Source organism: Nansenia antarctica, assembly GCF_963989245.1.
Source record: "Nansenia antarctica genome assembly, chromosome: 7".
NCBI lineage: Eukaryota > Metazoa > Chordata > Actinopteri > Argentiniformes > Microstomatidae > Nansenia > Nansenia antarctica.
The window spans coordinates 15,649,845-15,668,288 of NC_137677.1; the positions used below are offsets into that span (position 1 = coordinate 15,649,845).

Below are 18,444 nucleotides of genomic sequence, written 5' to 3' on the forward strand. Positions count from 1 at the left end.
GGATCCTCTTTTCCATGTTTCACGTCAGGGTGATGCCTCAATAAGTGGTTCCGTAGATTTGTGGTGTTTCCACTAACTTATTGTTACTGTATACTACAGTATTTTAATAATCATTGATTTTCCAATTATGTTTATTCCTGAATAAAATCTTCCAATCTCCAAAAAGTGAGAAAGCAGTAATGAAGGGCTTTAGTTTCATGGACATTATGGTTTACAATGTGTTTTTTTGTTCCCCAAAATACCCTCATCTATTGCACTATTTTCGTTTGAGTTTTGCACATTTTTATTTTGTATATATATATATTATGCAAATAAGCTATTTGAGACAGTCCTGAGGGATATGTGATGTCTTGTTTACCGATAGGCTATGTTTGTAGCCCCTTTATTTACACTGGCTGCAGTAAAGCACGTTAAAAAGCACTTTTTGTAGTGTCTGATTTAGCAAAATGTTGGTCAATGATGTTCATATATGTTCCAATAAGAAGTACATTCATGTAACTTCTTTGGAGTCAATTCTTAATGTAAACATTGATATGTTTAACAATGCTACATGTTATAGGGTTCCTTGAACCATTTATAGCATTAGTTCTGAGAATCTCTTCATATTCAAGGAAAATTGATATTGTAACTAAATCGAATCGGAATCGAATCGTGAATCGAATCGAATCGGGAGCTGTGAATCGGAATCGAATCGTTTTGGGAAATCAGTGGCGATACCCAGCCCTACTACCTGGTATTAAAGTCTTATTCTATCGGTATACAATTGGGAGGCTTATTGCAGTCTTTTATTATATTTCTGTCATGTTCATTAACATACACTAGCTGATGTGGGGCAGTATACCCTAACTCACTCACTCACTCAGTCAACACCAAACGGCAACAGACCTAAGAAACAGAGCCCTGATAAGCCAGCGTTGTGGTTAGATATCAGAGTCATTCTGATTGGGGGGCCGTTATGTCAGTCATACACGGACATTCTCCTATTGCCGTGATGTCAGTGTGAGAATCTGGGAAGGCCATCAGGGGTCATGGGGTGAGAGGTTAGCGGTCAGAGGAGTCAGGTGACCCTAAACCGGTCCCAGAGACGGCAGCCTTCCGGCCTCCAGGGACTTGTAATGAGCATTCCATCATCACTATACTAGTGATGGGGGGCAGTGTTAACATTCAACCTCCCGCCCCCCAACCACCATCAGGACTCCGCCTCTATGACAGAGCCAATCACAGTGTCAGTGTGTCAGAGAGAGAGAGGGAGAGGTACTGTCAAACAGCAACGCTTTTTTGTGCTTTGGAATGTTCAGAATCTAACAAGGGACAAAGACAGCCCCCTCGTACTCAGGTCCTCCTGCATCCTTCTCTCTCTCTCTCTGTCTGTGTGTGTGTGTGTGTGTGTGTGTGTGTGTGTGTGTGTGTGTGTGTGTGTGTGTGTGTGTGTGTGTGTCGGGGTCTGTTATCTCATTCTGTGTATGATTTACACACGGTGTGAGTATTACAGCAGAGGGAGAGCAGCTAAACTGTGTGGAGCGAGACTGCCAACTTGTACTCTGTCCAACTGCACCATATAAAACGTGCTGATGCGTCGGACACAGACACAAGTACACACACGCACACACACACACTCTTGTCACACACACACTCTTGTCACACACACACCTCTAACTGCAGCACATAAAACGTGCTGATTTGCTCTTCAGAGAGCTGTGTTGGGAGCAGGAGAGAAAGGCAAGAGTGTTGAACTCACCTAAGTTGGAGTTGGGAGCGCTCCAGCCACCTCCAGCACTCAGACCCAGACCCTAGTGTCCCGTCTGGATTTCAGCTCTGCAGATGAGGAATCAGAGGAAGGAGTGTGTGTGTGTGTGTGTGTGTGTGTGTGTGTGTGTGTGTGTGTGTGTGTATGTGTGTGTGTGTGTGTGTGTGTGTGTGTGTGTGTGTGTGTGTCTGTGTCTGTGTGTGTATGTGTGTATTTTCTTTAAGGGGGGACAGCAGGAGTGTCTGTGTGGGTTTGTCCCTGGCGAAGCGGTCTAATCAGGTTGGACGTGTTAAGGATGACCCCTTGGCTCACGTTCACCATAAATATTATGGAATCATCTGTAGACGTTCTCCCTGACTGTTTAATATAGTGCAGCTCAGCCCAGGGCCCAGGACTATCAGCTTTCACTGGGGGATATAGGCTAATAATAATACTGCTCTCCTCTGGATGGGCCCCGCATTTGAAAATAGGCTTGGAGAGCAACAAGTCAGGATCATAAATGTAGCTGTTCTCTTCTCTGCAGCAAAGCATCATCTCCAAAAGTATGTCTCCATGTGAGTATCTAGAAAGACAAATACAGTCTGTGTGTGTGTGTGCGTGTGCGCGTGTGTGTATGAAAAACACTATGTATTATGTGAATACTATGAGTGTGTGTGTGTGTGTGTGTCAGCACAAACAGCCTCTGGGAATCCTCTCTCCTCCTTTCCCACGGTATGTGTCCCATGAGCCTTTGCGGTGACGTCAGGACAGAGGTACGGGCGGACTCCCCTCTCAGAGGTCACAGGGTCACTTCCTGTCTGTCAGGAACATGTTGGTTTGGCTCCAATGTGTGCACGTGTTTGTCTCTGTCTATCTGTTTCTGCCTGTGATCTCCCAGTCATTTAACTCTCTCTCTCTCTCTCTCCCTCTCTCTCCCTCTCTCTCTCTCTCTCTCTCTCTCTCTCTCTCTCTCTCTCTCTCTCTCTCTCTCTCTCTCTCTCTCTCTCTCTCTCTCTCTCTCTCTCCCAGGCTATGTGGCTAATGCTACAGGAGGACGAGCCTGAGGACTTGGTCATATCGACGGGGGAGGTTCACAGTGTGAGGGAGTTTGTGGAGAAGGCCTTCATACATGTGGGGAAGACCATTGTGTGAGTAAACATGCACAAACACATGCACATGCAAGTACACTTGCACACACACACGCACGCACACACACACACACACACACACACACTAGGGTTGCTATATATAAATGTCTTATGAGTGTTTGTCCAGCACCACTGTGTGGTTGAATATGCTATGAAAGTGATGACAGAACTTTTTGTAAATATGTAAATATATTAATACAAATAAATAACATGTCAAAAAAGTTGTGTCACGTAGGGTTGGGCGGTATTGCGGTAATACCATAAACCGCGGTATTTGAAAATAGCAACAGTGTCAATACCAATACCATCAATACCATCAATACTGTCAATACCATCAATACCATCAATACCGTCATAAAAGTATCTGCTGCACATTGTGCGCATAAATATAATAAACGCCTTAAGAGTGTTTGTCCAGCACCACTGTGTGTGTGGTTGTAGACAGTACTTTTTTGTAAAAAATGTCATTTGTCAAATACTAATATAATAAAAATAAAATTTAGAAGCGATCATGATTGTGTGTCACGTGACCGCTGCTCCTCAGGAGAACGCGATTCACAGCCCTTGTCTGTAACACGTCTGTAACACGTCTGTAACACGTCTGTAACACGCTCTACTGTAACACGCTCTACAACTACAGTCTGTAACACGCTCTACTGTAACACGCTCTACTGTAACACGCTCTACAACTACAGTCTGTAACACACTCTACTGTAACACGCTCTACAACTACAGTCTGTAACATGTCTGTAACACGCTCTACTGTAACACGCTCTACTGTAACACGCTCTACTGTAACACGCTCTACTGTAACACGCTCTACTGTAACACGCTCTACTGTAACACGCTCTACTGTAACACGTCTAACACGCTCTACTGTAACACGCTCTACTGTAACACGTCTGTAACACGCTCTACTGTAACACGCTCTACTGTAACACGCTCTACTGTAACACGCTCTACTGTAACACGCTCTACTGTAACACACTCTACTGTAACACGCTCTACAACTACAGTCTGTAACACGCTCTACTGTAACACGCTCTACTGTAACACGCTCTACAACTACAGTCTGTAACACACTCTACTGTAACACGCTCTACAACTACAGTCTGTAACACGTCTGTAACACGCTCTACTGTAACACGCTCTACAACTACAGTCTGTAACACACTCTACTGTAACACGCTCTACTGTAACACGCTCTACTGTAACACGCTCTACTGTAACACGCTCTACTGTAACACGCTCTACTGTAACACGCTCTACTGTAACACGCTCTACTGTAACACGTCTGTAACACGCTCTACTGTAACACGCTCTACTGTAACACGCTCTACTGTAACACGCTCTACTGTAACACGCTCTACTGTAACACACTCTACTGTAACACGCTCTACTGTAACACGTCTGTAACACGTCTGTAACACGCTCTACTGTAACACGCTCTACTGTAACACGCTCTACTGTAACACGCTCTACTGTAACATGCTCTACTGTAACACGCTCTACTGTAACACGCTCTACTGTAACACGTCTGTAACACGCTCTACTGTAACACGCTCTACTGTAACACGCTCTACAACTACAGTCTGTAACACACTCTACTGGAACACGTCTGTAACACGCTCTACTGTAACACGTCTGTAACACGCTCTACTGTAACACGCTCTACTGTAACACGTCTGTAACACGCTCTACTGTAACACGCTCTACTGTAACACGCTCTACTGTAACACGCTCTACTGTAACACGCTCTACTGTAACACGCTCTACTGTAACACGCTCTACTGTAACACGCTCTACTGTAACACGCTCTACTGTAACATGCTCTACTGTAACATGCTCTACTGTAACACGCTCTACTGTAACACGCTCTACTGTAACACGCTCTACTGTAACACGCTCTACTGTAACATGCTCTACTGTAACACGCTCTACTGTAACACGCTCTACTGTAACACGTCTGTAACACGTCTGTAACACGCTCTACTGTAACACGCTCTACTCGTCTTTAACACGCTCTACGTAACACGCTCTACTCGTCTTTAACACGCTCTACGTAACACGCTCTATGCTTTGTTCTCCGCTGAGTGTGGTGTGCTGTGTTTCCCATACATAGTTGAATTTGTCCTGACATTTGTCATTATGAAACAAAAGTATTTTTAGCACTGTTTTTATTTATTTATTTTAAGGCCATTTTTTCAGCACTGCTCATGCAAAGTGTTAGAGTGTTAAGTGTTAGAGTGTTAAGTGTTAGAGTGTAAAGTGTTAGAGTGTAAAGTGTTAGAGCAGCTTTGTATCTGAGAAACGACAGCGCTTTGGTCCACCTTTCACCAGCCGCTGTCACAGAGTCATCATCTGCTGCTCCGTCAGTCAAACCTACAACAATGTGATTTACAATCCCACAGTAAACTGAGGTTAAACCGTAAACCAGGGGACAGTTTAACGGTATCAATAATTAGAAACCGCCCAACTCTAACACACACACACACACACTCTAGGGTTTTCTCTGTTGTAATGTGAGTGTGTGTGCTAATCCTGACTTAGACTGTTATCCCTATGATCTCCCTCTTTGCTTTGATCTCACAATTCTCTAAAACACATAAACATCTCACCTTACCCCCCCCCCCTCCCCTCCCCCCCCTCCCCTATCTCACACTGGCTGCCTCTTTCTAGCACCTCCTGCTCCTCTTGCTATAGAGGAGGCACGCTGTGTGTGTGTGTGTGTGTGTGTGTGTGTGTGAGTGTGAGTGTGAGTGTGAGTGTGAGTGTGAGTGTGAGTGTGAGTGTGAGTGTGAGTGTGAGTGTGAGTGTGTGTGTGTGCGTGTGTGTGCGCGCTAGGGATGGACGGTTTTTCGGTTAAACCGAAAACCGGGGTTTATAAAAATAGAAACGGTTTTTTATCAAAACCGTCTAAAACCGGATTTTTTTTTTTTTTTTTTTTTTTTTTCCTATGTTGTTCAAAGAATAAAACTGGAACATGTCACATGTTTGTCGTGTGTGAAAATAACAATGATACAGTCTGAATCTGCCGCGCAATGAGTGAGAGGTTTGGTCAGTTGTGAAGAATAACTGAGGATTAATATCTAATTGGGATTATATTTAAGGGTAACGAATCACTCTATGGGAAAGATAGTTGCCTTCAGTTATTGGTAGATAGGAAAGGTTTTTTACAATTACTCGCTTACATTTAATAAGATCATTTTCGCTGCTCTCTGTAAAGCGCATTGGGTCACTTTTGTGAGAAATGCGCTATAGAAATAAAATGTGATTTGATTTGATATCAATCAATCAATCAAACTTTATTTATGTTCTATAGCACAAATCATGCATTGAATGTAACTCCAAGTGCAGTATTTACTAAACCACAATATAATAAAACAAGAGCTATACGGATCAAGAGTGTTTGTGCACAGCACCACTGTGTGTGAAGGCGCTACTGAAAGTGATGACAGAACGCATGTCTCAGAAGATACGCGGTCACTTAGTGACGCAAAGGTAGTTCTGTATTTATCTCTATCTGTATTAGTACATTTATTTTGAAAGCTCTATTTTGACAGCTCTACCATGGGCACTTTTATTTTGATGGGGCATTCTTTGTTGATTGACTTACGACAGTTCAGGACGAGTCAGTCTCGCGGCATGTGGTTTTTATGAAAAGCTTTAAGTATGTTCACTGCATAATTCTAAGTCTAATATTTCAGTGATTATTGAGCAGTATTCAAATATTTAAATACATTGAGCAGCAGCTGAAACTTTGTCTAAGAACCAAGATATTGAGAAAGCAGTTCATTCAATGAAGACGCTGTTCCAAGAGATGATCTTCCGTGCAGGCGTGCACCCTGGATCAGCGGAGCTGGTGTGTTAAGTGTTCATGTGTTTTCATGTATGGTGTAGCTTACAAAAGTCTGCCTTTCCACTTATATTTGTGAAACTAAGTAGCCTAAATGTGTTGCGACTGTGCTTACGGTGTTTTAATGGTGTTCGACATGAGTGTATTGTAGCAGTAGGGCTCAATTATTTGAAATTGTCGCTCTTTTTTTTTTTTTTTTTTTTTTTTTCGGTCGTTTTTCGGTTAACCGGAAAACCGCGGTTTTAGTCTTTGACGGTTTTTCGGTTTCAATAATTGGAAACCGTCCATCCCTAGTGCGCGCTTGCGTGCATATGTGAATGTTAGAGACACTCTATGTGTGTGTGTGTAGGGGGGGGGGGGCTGTGATATGTGTTGTCCTTTTTCCTCATGTTGTGCTGGACAGTCAGAGGGAGATGTGTGACATGTTATGTCTGCCTCAGACCTTACAGCAACAAACGGGAGGGAAGGGAAGCAGAGAGGGAGATAAAGAGTGAGGGGGATGGGGGGATGGGGGGGTAGGATATAACTCTGAACAGCTGTGGGAGAGTTGCCCCTGTCACTTGATGAACTAGAGAACGCCCCCCCCCCAATCTCTCTATCTCTCTCATTCTCAGGTGGGAGGGGAAGGATGAGAGCGAGGTTGGCCGTTGCCAGGAGACAGGGGTGGTGCATGTGAAGGTGGACCCAAAGTACTTCCGTCCTACTGAAGTGGTGAGTCAGAAGTGTGTGGTCGGGGGGGGGATTGTTGTAAGTGCTGATACCCGATAATGTGTTACATTTGGCTTTGTTTACCTTTGTTGAACTCCTGCTGATTCACAATGACTGATCCACACACACACATACACACACACACACACACAATGTTTCTAGAACTATTAAAACATTTATTTTTGAATATGTGTGTTCCACATGAAAGGGACAGCAAGAGTGATACATTTCCCCCTTCCCCAACCTGTACTTTCTCACTTCCAATTGTGCTTTACAGCAGGCGAATAGCCCAGGCACCCTGGGGTTTTAGAACAGGTACAGCTGTCAGAGAAGTACACACGTGTGTGTGTGTGTGTGTGCGTGTGCGTGTGCGCGTGTGTGTGTGTGTGCGTGCGTGCGTGGTTCCAGTGACCCCTAATTGATAGACAACCAAAATCTTCAACTTGGAGTCAAAAATGAGGAGAGACATAGCCCCGCGGTGGCGCAGCGGTCTAAGCACTAGCCACTAGTGCAAGCTGCCCACCGGGGACTGGGATCGAATCCCGGTCTCGCCAGACCCGGATATGGCCAGGGCACACAGGGAGCGGCATATTGAGCGGCCGCTCCCAAAAGGAGGTATAGGACTATTTCCGGACACGGATCCGTCGCGCAACACAGCCCCCGGGGTGCCGGAATAACGGTGTCGGGCTCGAGGAGCCAGTCAGCTAGTCTGCCTGGCAATCTCCTCTGGGGCTGCCGGCCACGGGGTCGTGCGGCGGATCCTACGCAATAGGCAGGGGATAATTGGATGCTAGGTTGGGTTCAATTGGATACCAAATTGGGTGAAAAAGGGGATAAAATCTGAAAAACAAATGTATAAAAAAAAATAAAAAATGAGGAGAGACATGTAGAGACACTTAGGCAACGTGAGGATGTCCTGCTACACCACATGTCCATTGCTTCTGATACACTGTAGCTCTCCTTTCACGCAGATAAAGCTTATTTAAACGTACCGTACTTATGGCTTTTATGCTGTGTTTTCTTTCTGCTGTAGCTTAATTTATCTGATTATGGGTGATTGTGCCTGAGGCCATAGACTTACCAGTCGTAATAACATGTAATGTAGTGCATGGTCAGCCTATCTAAAGGTAATGTATCCTGTCAATAGGTGCTGAAAGAGACCTCCTATTGAGGCACGCAACACTGTGTGTGTGTGTGTGTGTGTGTGTGTGTGTGTGTGTGTGTGTGTGTGTGTGTGTGTGTGTCTGTGCGTGTGTCTGTGTGTGTGTGTGTGTGTGTGTGTGTGTGTGTGAGTGTGTGTGTGTGTGTGTGTGTGTGTGTGTGTGTGTGTATGTGTGTGAGTGTGTGTGTGTGTGTCTGTGTGTCTGTGTGTGTCTGTGTGTGTGTGTGTGTGTGTGTGTGTGTTTTTCAAACAGTGTGGATTACCTCGACCTGGAGGTGTGAGGTATATGATTTAAGAACAGGCCCAAAAGAGAGACTGTAGTTTGTGGGGTCCCTCTGTCATCGCCATGCCCCAGGGGTGTCCAGGGTGTTCCCTGAGGGGGTGTAGGGTTACCCCTGAGGGGGTGTAGGGTTACCCCTGGGTGTTTGGCCCAGGATTATTGCCGTGTTTAAAGTCCAGACCCCCTGAGCTCTCAGATGGCCCTGCAGGATTAGGACTGAGACCCAGCTGAGTGACGCTGCAGGATTATTGGGGAATGTCTGCTGAGTGATGTGTGTTGGAGGTGACCTACACACACACACACACACACATTCACACGCACACACACACACACACCTGGCTGGACTGGAGGCCTCTTTCATACAGGCCAGACAATTAGTACAGTTAGATTGTCATTTGGTTGGAAGGTTGTGAGGCACATGCTCTCTCTCTCTCTCTCTCTCTCTGTTTTTCTTTCTCTCTCTCTCTCTGTCTCTCAAGGTGAATGCAGGATGTTAGTACTTGGGTTTAAAGAGAAACAGGAGAGAATGAAGAGCATTTAACCTCTGACCCCTGAGACAGGAAGTGTGCGTCTCTGTGCTTAAAGCTTAGCATTGTTCCCCTGCCGCACTGGAAGTACCTGTCATCGTGTGTGTGTGTGTGTGTGTGTGTGTGTGTGTGTGTGTGTGTGTGTGTGTGTGTGTGTGTGTGTGTGTGTGTGTGTGTGTGTGTGTGTGTGTGTGTGTGTGTGTGTGTGTGTGTGTGTGTGTGTGTGTGTGTGTGTGTGTGTGTGTGTGTGTGTGTGTGTGTGTGTGTGGGTGGGTGGGTGGGTGGGTGGGTGGGTGGGTGTTTGTGGCTGATTCAAGGATCAGTAGAAGATACAAGCCATTGGATGAAGAAATATGACGACCTAGAATTATGTTGTTTTTTTTTACATTTTAACCAAGTTAATGGCACAACTAGATTGTCTGTATGCATGTATGTTATGCGAGTGTGTCCCAAGGCTGTGTGCTAATGTGCGTGTAATTTATCATTAGTCCTGTCACTGTGTTTGTCTGACATGAGCTCATTTATCTCTCCTGCCCCTCGGGAGCGGAGGGAGCCAGGAGACAGGGTGTGTGTGCAGGTGTGTTCAGGTTTGATACATGTATGTGTGTGTCTGTGGAGGAGGGGGCAGGGGGAGGGGGGGGGGGGGGGTGGTGTTTTGTAGTGCTGTTTGTTTTCAGCTATTGATAGCTGTGTGTGAAATTGACGTCGCTGTGGTTTAGGGTGTGTACATATTTGCTGAGGTGTTGTGGTTAGACGTACATTTTTCCCAATAGATAGGTAGACAGGTATATGTAAGAGCTAATGTGGTGTGGTTTGGAACTGTCAGTCTCCTGTGGAGAATAAGGAGACGTTTTGTTTGGCAGGGTTAAGTTTGTTGAAGCTGAGGCAAACTGCCTAAACTGTGGAGGCTGCAGTTTGTTTACCTTCCATTGGAATGATGGACCTGTCACTCAAAGCCTGTCACAGCTCAAGTCCTGGCTGGTTCCCCTGAGTTGGTTTCAGGTGAATTAGGTTTATTTTGGTAACACTTCGCTTCGATATTCCTTGGTTGGGAGGGAGAGGTACAGTACTGTAGGTATTCCACTTTCTATTGGTATGTGTTGGTATGTGTGGGTATTTATTGTTGTTCACGTTAAATCATAAGCTTCTGATGGGTGGTTTTTTAGGGGAAAAGAATATCTAGTTGGACCCTTCAGAATGTGATTGGAGGCCAGTGAGAGGGGGTCAGGGCACCGATAGGCTACCTGCATATCAGTCACCTTTCAATGAGAACGTGCAGGATTAGAGAGAGTCTGACAGAGAAATTCATACTCAAGTCAGTATACTTACGTGATATTGTACATCAGAAATTGGTGTTGGATAATTTATGTGTGGAATCGAAAGAAGAAAGGGAGGTCAGGATTTGGCGAGAAATTGTCATTTTTATGTGAGAAGAAATTCGGGAGAGAAAGAGAGTGTGTCTTAATGCATCACGGCTGACATGTTTTCAAGTTCATGTGTGGCTCGGGGCATAAACTGCTGTCTGGTGATTGACAGCTCTGTGGTCTGTCTCAAAGCCTTCAGGCGGAAGAGAGGAGAGGAGGACTAGGACTGAGTGATAAATGGGAAGCTGTCTGTCTCTCTCTCTCTCTCTCTCTCTTTCTTTCTCTCACTCTTCCTTATTTGTCTTTTTTTGTCCCCCCCCCCTTCTCTTTCCACCTCTGTGTCTGTTGTATAATGATGCAGGACACTGGTAGACAGGTAGACAGTGGCGTGGTGGGTGAGCATGGAGGAATTCCCCTCCGAGGCTGGCTTATATGTGTTGTTACCCTGACTTCTCCCTCCCCCATCACCCACTGAATACAGTGAAAGGTCAACACTGTGTGATGCTGCCCTCAGGTTTATGAAGCCGTTCTGATTGCTCATTAATAACCACTGTTTAATGGTGGATGAACAATCTTTCCTGCCAAAACCTTGATTTCTCATGACCTTCAATGTTTGACTCCAGTCCAAGTGCGTAGAGAGAGACAGTATCTCTTTGTCAAATACTTTTTTGCGTCACTTAACATGGTTTGATTAATCACATTCTGAGGAAGCCAGAATGAGACTCTGTGGCTGTGATGTCACTGGTCTGATGATGTCATTGCGGTCCACGCAGGTATGAACAGGAGGGTATTCTTGTCTATTGTTGTTTGAGTGACAGCTCTCGAACGAGCCCACAGTCACTCAGGTGTTCCCATGGGTGATATCGAAGGGAAAGTTACAGTTCATTATAGTCACGTACACACATTCTCTCTCAACACACCCTCACATACACACAAAGACAACTTACTGAGTATTTACTCTGCGCAGGGGGGGGAGGGGGGGTGTAATCATTGGCTTATTGGGTGTTAGGCTCCTCTCATAAACAATATCCCAGACGTGTTAAGTGTATGTCTCACGTCCCACACATATGCTGGGGATGCCTACAGCTGTCGTGCTGAGATTTGCAGTGCTTAAAATCGACATGGTCGTCCTTTCTCTCTCCCTCTCTTTTCACCGTTTCTCTTTTTCTTTTTTTTCTTCTTAACATCCCTCTGTCTTTTTTTAATCCCTCTCTCCCTGTCCGTCCGTCCTCTGCGTACAGTTTATCCTTCCGTTTTAGGTTTATCTCTCTGTTCATGCAAAGAGAGGAGAGACACGGATCTAGGAGAGCAAATAAACCTTGCCCTTATCTCTACTGTGTCTTCGGTGCGTGCTCCTGCTGTTGTGTGTGTAGTGTGATTGTAATGCGTACAACTGGTGAGTGTTTATTTGGTCGCTGCACTGAAGGGTGTTACTGCATGACCACTTACAGCACGAGGCTAGTAACCCTCAGACCAGCAGGCGACTGGTCCATGATGGTCCATTGTCTTTGTATGAGTATGATAGAGAATCGAGAGAATTTCGGATCCCTGTGTTAAGACAAATCTAGATTGTTCCAGTCTGTGTTGGAAATTCTAGGGTCGTGGCGCATTGCGAGAGAGAGGCATAACGAGGATAGTTTGGCTTCCAAACACACCTGTGAGATTTGGACAATAGGTCATACCTGGGAACCCACACTGTGGATAAGGATACAGGTTCCCAAAGACGGAACGCCCACATGAACCCACAACAGGCTAAAAATAACCCTGTCAAACACACCACACTCAACGTCTGTCAGACAGACTGTGTGAGATGTGTGTGTCAGGAATCTTCACGGGAGTATTCTGTAGATGCACAACATCCTATGTTGTTGTGTTCTGGTATGTGTTTCATACCAGTGGTGAAATGTGCATAACACACTCATCATCAGAAACATGCACACACACACACACACACACACACACACACACACACACACAGACGTCATGATCTGTCTCATTAGTGTATCCAGATTAACGAGAAGAGGGGGACAATGGCTTTAGTGATGAGAGACGAATAAACAGTGCTGGTGTTTTGGTAACCTTTCTTAGTGTTGGCAGGGATAGTCAACAATCCAGTTCAGAGGAGCTGTCTGACTGCAGAACACATCGCTGATCTGCAGTGATAAAGATGCATCTGATCCAATCACTCTGCTGGAGCTCTGCCTACCAACACGGTGGCCCTACAGGGCCAGGTTTATGGGGGTTAACTGAGGTCTGGTACCAATTCTGAACCACCTGGGATACTGCAACACAATCCTGATCCATCGCTGGAAGGTGTTGGTGTTCTCTGGACTGTGGTACCATGGAAACAGAGCTGGTTTCTGGCTGTGAGTTGTGGGTTGGAGCAGGGAGTCTGCTGCTCCTGGTGTTGGTTTTCATTTTCCTCCGTTGCTGGCGGTCCGGACCTCGTAAAGTGTGTCCCTGGACCCTCATATGGCTGTCTGTGTGAGTCTATGAGCCTCACTGTGTCTGTGTGAGTCTATGAGCCTCACTGTGTCTGTGTCTGTGTTTGGGCAAGGGGATGGGAAGGTTTACTATCCCCCACTCTACTTCCTTATGCAGCTTTACATGTCACCCTCCCACTACAAACTATCATCTACACTCCAAACTAGCCCAGACCCAACTCTGTCCCCCAAATAGTAAGGAAAATTACCTATTTTAGAAACACACACACCCATACCTCCTGGAGTAACATGGTCATTTTAAGTTGTCCAGGATATTCTTTATCCTGACGATGAGAAAATCTGGAAAAGAAAACGTGTGTGTGTGTGTGTGTGTGTGTGTGTACACATTTATGACATGAGTCATTTTTATACTTCCGTCCTTGTGTTCCAAAGAAGGTTAAAAAAGCCACAAAAACAGTGTGCCTGTTTGTATATTTGGTCCTTAACGAAGCCTGAAATGTAGTCGTTATTTTAAAGTTTCTGAGTATTAGGATGGAATTCCGTTTGCTCTCGTCTCCAGACATTTCACAGCGGGGGCCATTGACAGAGGAGGCTCATCTAAAAAACACCATTCTCTCTAACTTCACCTCAGGACATTTATTGGTCTCTGTGTTCATAACAGCCCTTTAACACTACGCTACAGTCATCTATCAAATAACAATTCTCCTCTGGAATTAGTATATGAATATTCCAATATTCTCAAGCCAATAGAACGTTTTTAAACTATCACAACAATACATTTAAAAGAGAGTGGCAGTCTGGCATTTATGACATTGTTATGAGACACCTTTAGTAGTTAGTTGTAGGCCGCTGCACACAGGAAGACTCAGTGAGGCAGACATCATCAGGTTGGTGTCTGGGTCTGGCAGTGTTAGTGGTAGTGTGAGGTACAGGCCAGATAGAAGCCAGGGTGTTTGGTAGAATGGGAGGCCAGCACCCCGCACAGTCTCTGGGCTGACTGAGGCAGAGACCTCTAGCTGAACCATGGGTGTCTGGATGAAGCAGTGCTGAGGCTGCAGCTCATTTAACTGGGTGGAGTTTTTATGCCTTCGCTTTTAAAAAGAGAATTGCTTGTGGCAGCCTGGCTGTTAGTCAGTTTTTATTATTTTAATATCACTTTTCAAATTTGTTTGACTCTATTAGTTAGGTTTTGTTATTTTACATTTCATTCTCAATGATAATGCTTTGTCACTGGTTCATTGATGTATTGAGTCATTCATATTTTCACTTAATAAAAATAATAATTGTAATGATATTTTGTTTGTCATATTAGTTGTCAGTACACAGTTTGAGGAGTAAGATTCCCTGAGTAAGAACGAGAGGTAAGGACCTGACTGTTCAGATAGAGGTTTGGAGCTTTGATGGATTGTGAGGTGAACGTTTGAGCTCCAGACAGACATAAAGAACCAACTGCTTTTATGAGTGCAGTGATTTATCCCCAGAACAAGCTTTGTCGAGCAGCGGCGGTAAAATGTATGGCGTTTGACACACGAAACTGGCTATCAGCGCAGGGTTTGGATGTTTGGCAGCAGCCCACGGAACTTTCACGCAAAGGAAGCATGAAATATTAGCATTATTTTAAAAGGTTTCCGTATATTAGGGAGGAATCAGGTGTCCATTCCAAGGCAGTTTGAATTTTTGGGAATGATCCTTGTGAGCAGTTGACCCCTGTGACCAGGTTTCTGGGAATTACTGTGGATGTATAAGAATGTCACGATTTTTTTTTACAAGATTATGAAAATGATCAATAAACGTCCTAAGCATTTGAGGACTCATTCACACAATCCAATCTTTCTTCTTTTTTATTACATTTTTATTAACATTTTTCATTTATACAAAAACACAGTGATACACAATCCAATCTTGTGTTGTTTTTTTTGCAAAGTATCTTGTCAACTTCACTAAACCAAACAAAGCCCAGAACTTGAAGGTGGCAGTTGCAGAGTAAACTGAAGGGGACCTCTGGAAGAAGACCTGTAGAGGAACCAGAACCTTTAGGGTTCAGAGGTCAGGGGTTTAGAGACAGGGACACCTCTCTGAGGAGTCTCACCAGTTCAGTCTTCTACCCCCTCATCTCCATCGGCCTGCCGATGAGAGGCTGGCTCTATGTGTCGCCGTGGTGACGACAGCTCCCCTCTGCAGTGGGGTGCTGTGTTCGTCATCGCTACGCTCCCATTTCCATAGGCCTGCTTATCAGATGGTGCCCAGTCAGCTCACACACTTCCTCTCTGCTAGTTTACAGTACCCCCTCCCCGCCCACCCCTCCACCAGCTGGGGTGGAGCTCATGAATACTTTTACACACACAGATTAGCCTCAGTAATGAATCACACAGTTGTAAACGCAGGGTTGTTTAACTCTGTGCAGGGTGTGTGGTTTGAGCTTGTGTCTCACCCTCTGTGGTGTGTTTGTGTGTGTGTATGTGTTTGTGTGTGTGTGTGTGTGTGTATGTGTATGTGTATGTGTGTGTGTGTGTATATGTGTATGTGTGTGTGTGTGTGTGTGTGTGTGTGTGTGTGTGTGTGTGTGTGTGTGTGTGTGAGTGTGTGTGTGAGTGTGAGTGTGTGTGCGCGCGCGCATACGCATGCCCGCCAGTCCCAGGCTGTCAATTACACTGGCATGAAGATGTTGTTTCCGTGTTGATTCTGAGAGGACCCATTATTAAAAGGGATTACATGACAACCGCAACGGGATTACAACCTGAGTTGTGTTCAAAGTAAAGACACACACACACACATAGTGATACACCGGCCATAGCTCCAGGAGACAGAGTTGTGACCTTATCAGCGATGGGTGTGGTGTACTGAGGGGATCGGATACTATGATTATAGTCCTGGTTGTGTTTTTAGCCATGTATAAATGTCATATTAAGTGGCTTGTTTGAACATTAGCGGTTTACATCTATCTCTTAATCGCCGACATGTTTTATTGGTTGTCAGGAGAGTCATAGTTCTTATGTGCTCTGTGGTAACTTGAGTCACTCCAGTAGCTGTGTGGATGGAAGGTAGACAGGCAGAGTGTGGAGGGAAGGTAGGCAGAGTGTGGAGGGTAGGCAGGCAGGCAGAGTGTGGAGGGAAGGTAGGCAGGCAGAGTGTGGAGGTAGGCAGGCAGAGTGTGGAGGGAAGGTAGGCAGGTAGAGTGTGGAGGGAAGGTAGACAGGCAGAGTGTGGAGGGAAGGTAGGCAGGCAGAGTGTGGAGGTAGGCAGGCAGAGTGTGGAGGGAAGGTAGGCAGGCAGAGTGTGGAGGGAAGGTAGACAGGCAGAGTGTGGAGGGAAGGTAGGCAGGCAGAGTGTGGAGGGAAGGTAGACAGGCAGAGTGTGGAGGGAAGGTAGGCAGAGTGTGGAGGGAAGGTAGGCAGGTAGAGTGTGGAGGGAAGGTAGGCAGGCAGAGTGTGGAGGGAAGGTAGACAGGCAGAGTGTGGAGGGAAGGTAGGCAGGCAGAGTGTGGAGGTAGGCAGGCAGAGTGTGGAGGGAAGGTAGGCAGGCAGAGTGTGGAGGTAGGCAGGCAGAGTGTGGAGGGAAGGTAGGCAGGCAGAGTGTGGAGGGAAGGTAGGCAGAGTGTGGAGGGAAGGTAGACAGGCAGAGTGTGGAGGGAAGGTAGACAGGCAGAGTGTGGAGGTAGACAGGCAGAGTGTGGAGGGAAGGTAGACAGGCAGAGTGTGGAGGTAGGCAGGCAGAGTGTGGAGGGAAGGTAGGCAGGCAGAGTGTGGAGGGAAGGTAGGCAGAGTGTGGAGGGAAGGTAGGCAGGCAGAGTGTGGAGGGAAGGTAGGCAGAGTGTGGATGGAAGGTAGGCAGGCAGAGTGTGGGCCTGGGACACCAACACAATAGCGGCGCATGGACTTTTCCATTGTCTTCAACTGTGAGGAGACACTCTGATGTGAGGAGGAGACACACTCTGGTGTGGTTGTGAGGAGACACACTCTGGGGTGAGGAGGAGACACACTCTGGGGTGAGGAGGAGACACACTCTGGTGTGGTTGTGAGGAGACACACTCTGGTGTGGTTGTGAGGAGACACACTCTGGTGTGGTTGTGAGGAGACACACTCTGGTGTGGTTGTGAGGAGACACACTCTGGTGTGGTTGTGAGGAGACACACTCTGGTGTGGTTGTGAGGAGACACACTCTGGTGTGGTTGTGAGGAGACACACTCTGGTGTGGTTGTGAGGAGACACACTCTGGGGTGAGGAGGAGACACACTCTCGGGTGAGGAGGAGACACACTCTGGGGTGAGGAGGAGACACACTCTGGTGTGGTTGTGAGGAGACACACTCTGGTGTGGTTGTGAGGAGACACACTCTGGTGTGGTTCGGGGCACGTCGGGGCCTTTGTGTAGAGTCCTGTCAGAGGTCAGAGGTCATGGGGACGTCCATCAGTGGGAGGCGGAGGGGAGCGGAGAGGAGCGGAGGCCGTGTGTCTCCTCTGTATGGGAGAGAAGACAGAGGGCTTCTCCGACGGATACCACTCCCTGCCACGCGTGAACTGATGTGCATTTAGGTGACAAGAGACTTTAACCTGAGAGAGGATTTAGAGGGGGAAGTAGGGGAGTAGGGGTGAAAAATGGGATTGACCCCTGACCTCCTGAGGTGGCGGTAATGTGATCCAGTGTCTCTATTGTGGCGAGAGGAACAGGAGGGGTGGGGGGGGTGTGGTCAGGAGGGGAAAGGGAAGGAGGTCTCAGTAGCCGCCAGGCCACGCAAGGTGATAAGAACTTCCTGTGGTCAGTGTCAGAGGCCCTTCAACTCAAATCACACACACACACACACACACACACACACACACACACACACACACACACACACACACACACACACACAAATACAATGAAACCCAAAATTCGAACAAACATGCCATTTATACGCACTAGTCCTCACACAGTCCGTTATAGCCCGACACAACAGGCAGCAAGCCTCAGTCAGCACTGTGCTGCAGCGGATACCGTACAGATATTATGCAAAACAAGTTTGCTGGTCAAATGGAAGGACGTCAACTCTAAAAGCCGAATCATTGAAATCACTCTGGCGTATACTCTTTCATCTCTTAAGCGCTCGCCTGGTTTCGTCTCCGTCAGAAGCCGCTGTTTATTTTTCTTCTGTGCTCTTTTATTGTCCGCGACAATTAGATTTCAAGTAAAATATGAAAATAAGAGGGAGCTTATCTCCCAGCCAACACAGATTGTAAAGAAAAGCCAAACGT

General features: G+C 46.2%; 1 protein-coding gene across 1 annotated transcript in view; it reads left to right on the top strand.

The window, feature by feature from the left end:
* gmds (GDP-mannose 4,6-dehydratase) overlaps window positions 1–18,444 on the top strand; it is a 118,259-nt gene that overhangs the window by 86,644 nt on the left and 13,171 nt on the right. Inside the window, exons 8-9 of the mRNA XM_080536160.1 lie at window positions 2,756–2,874; window positions 7,345–7,441. Coding sequence (XP_080392286.1) covers window positions 2,756–2,874; window positions 7,345–7,441 — 216 coding nt within the window. The remainder of the gene's footprint in view (window positions 1–2,755; window positions 2,875–7,344; window positions 7,442–18,444) is intronic.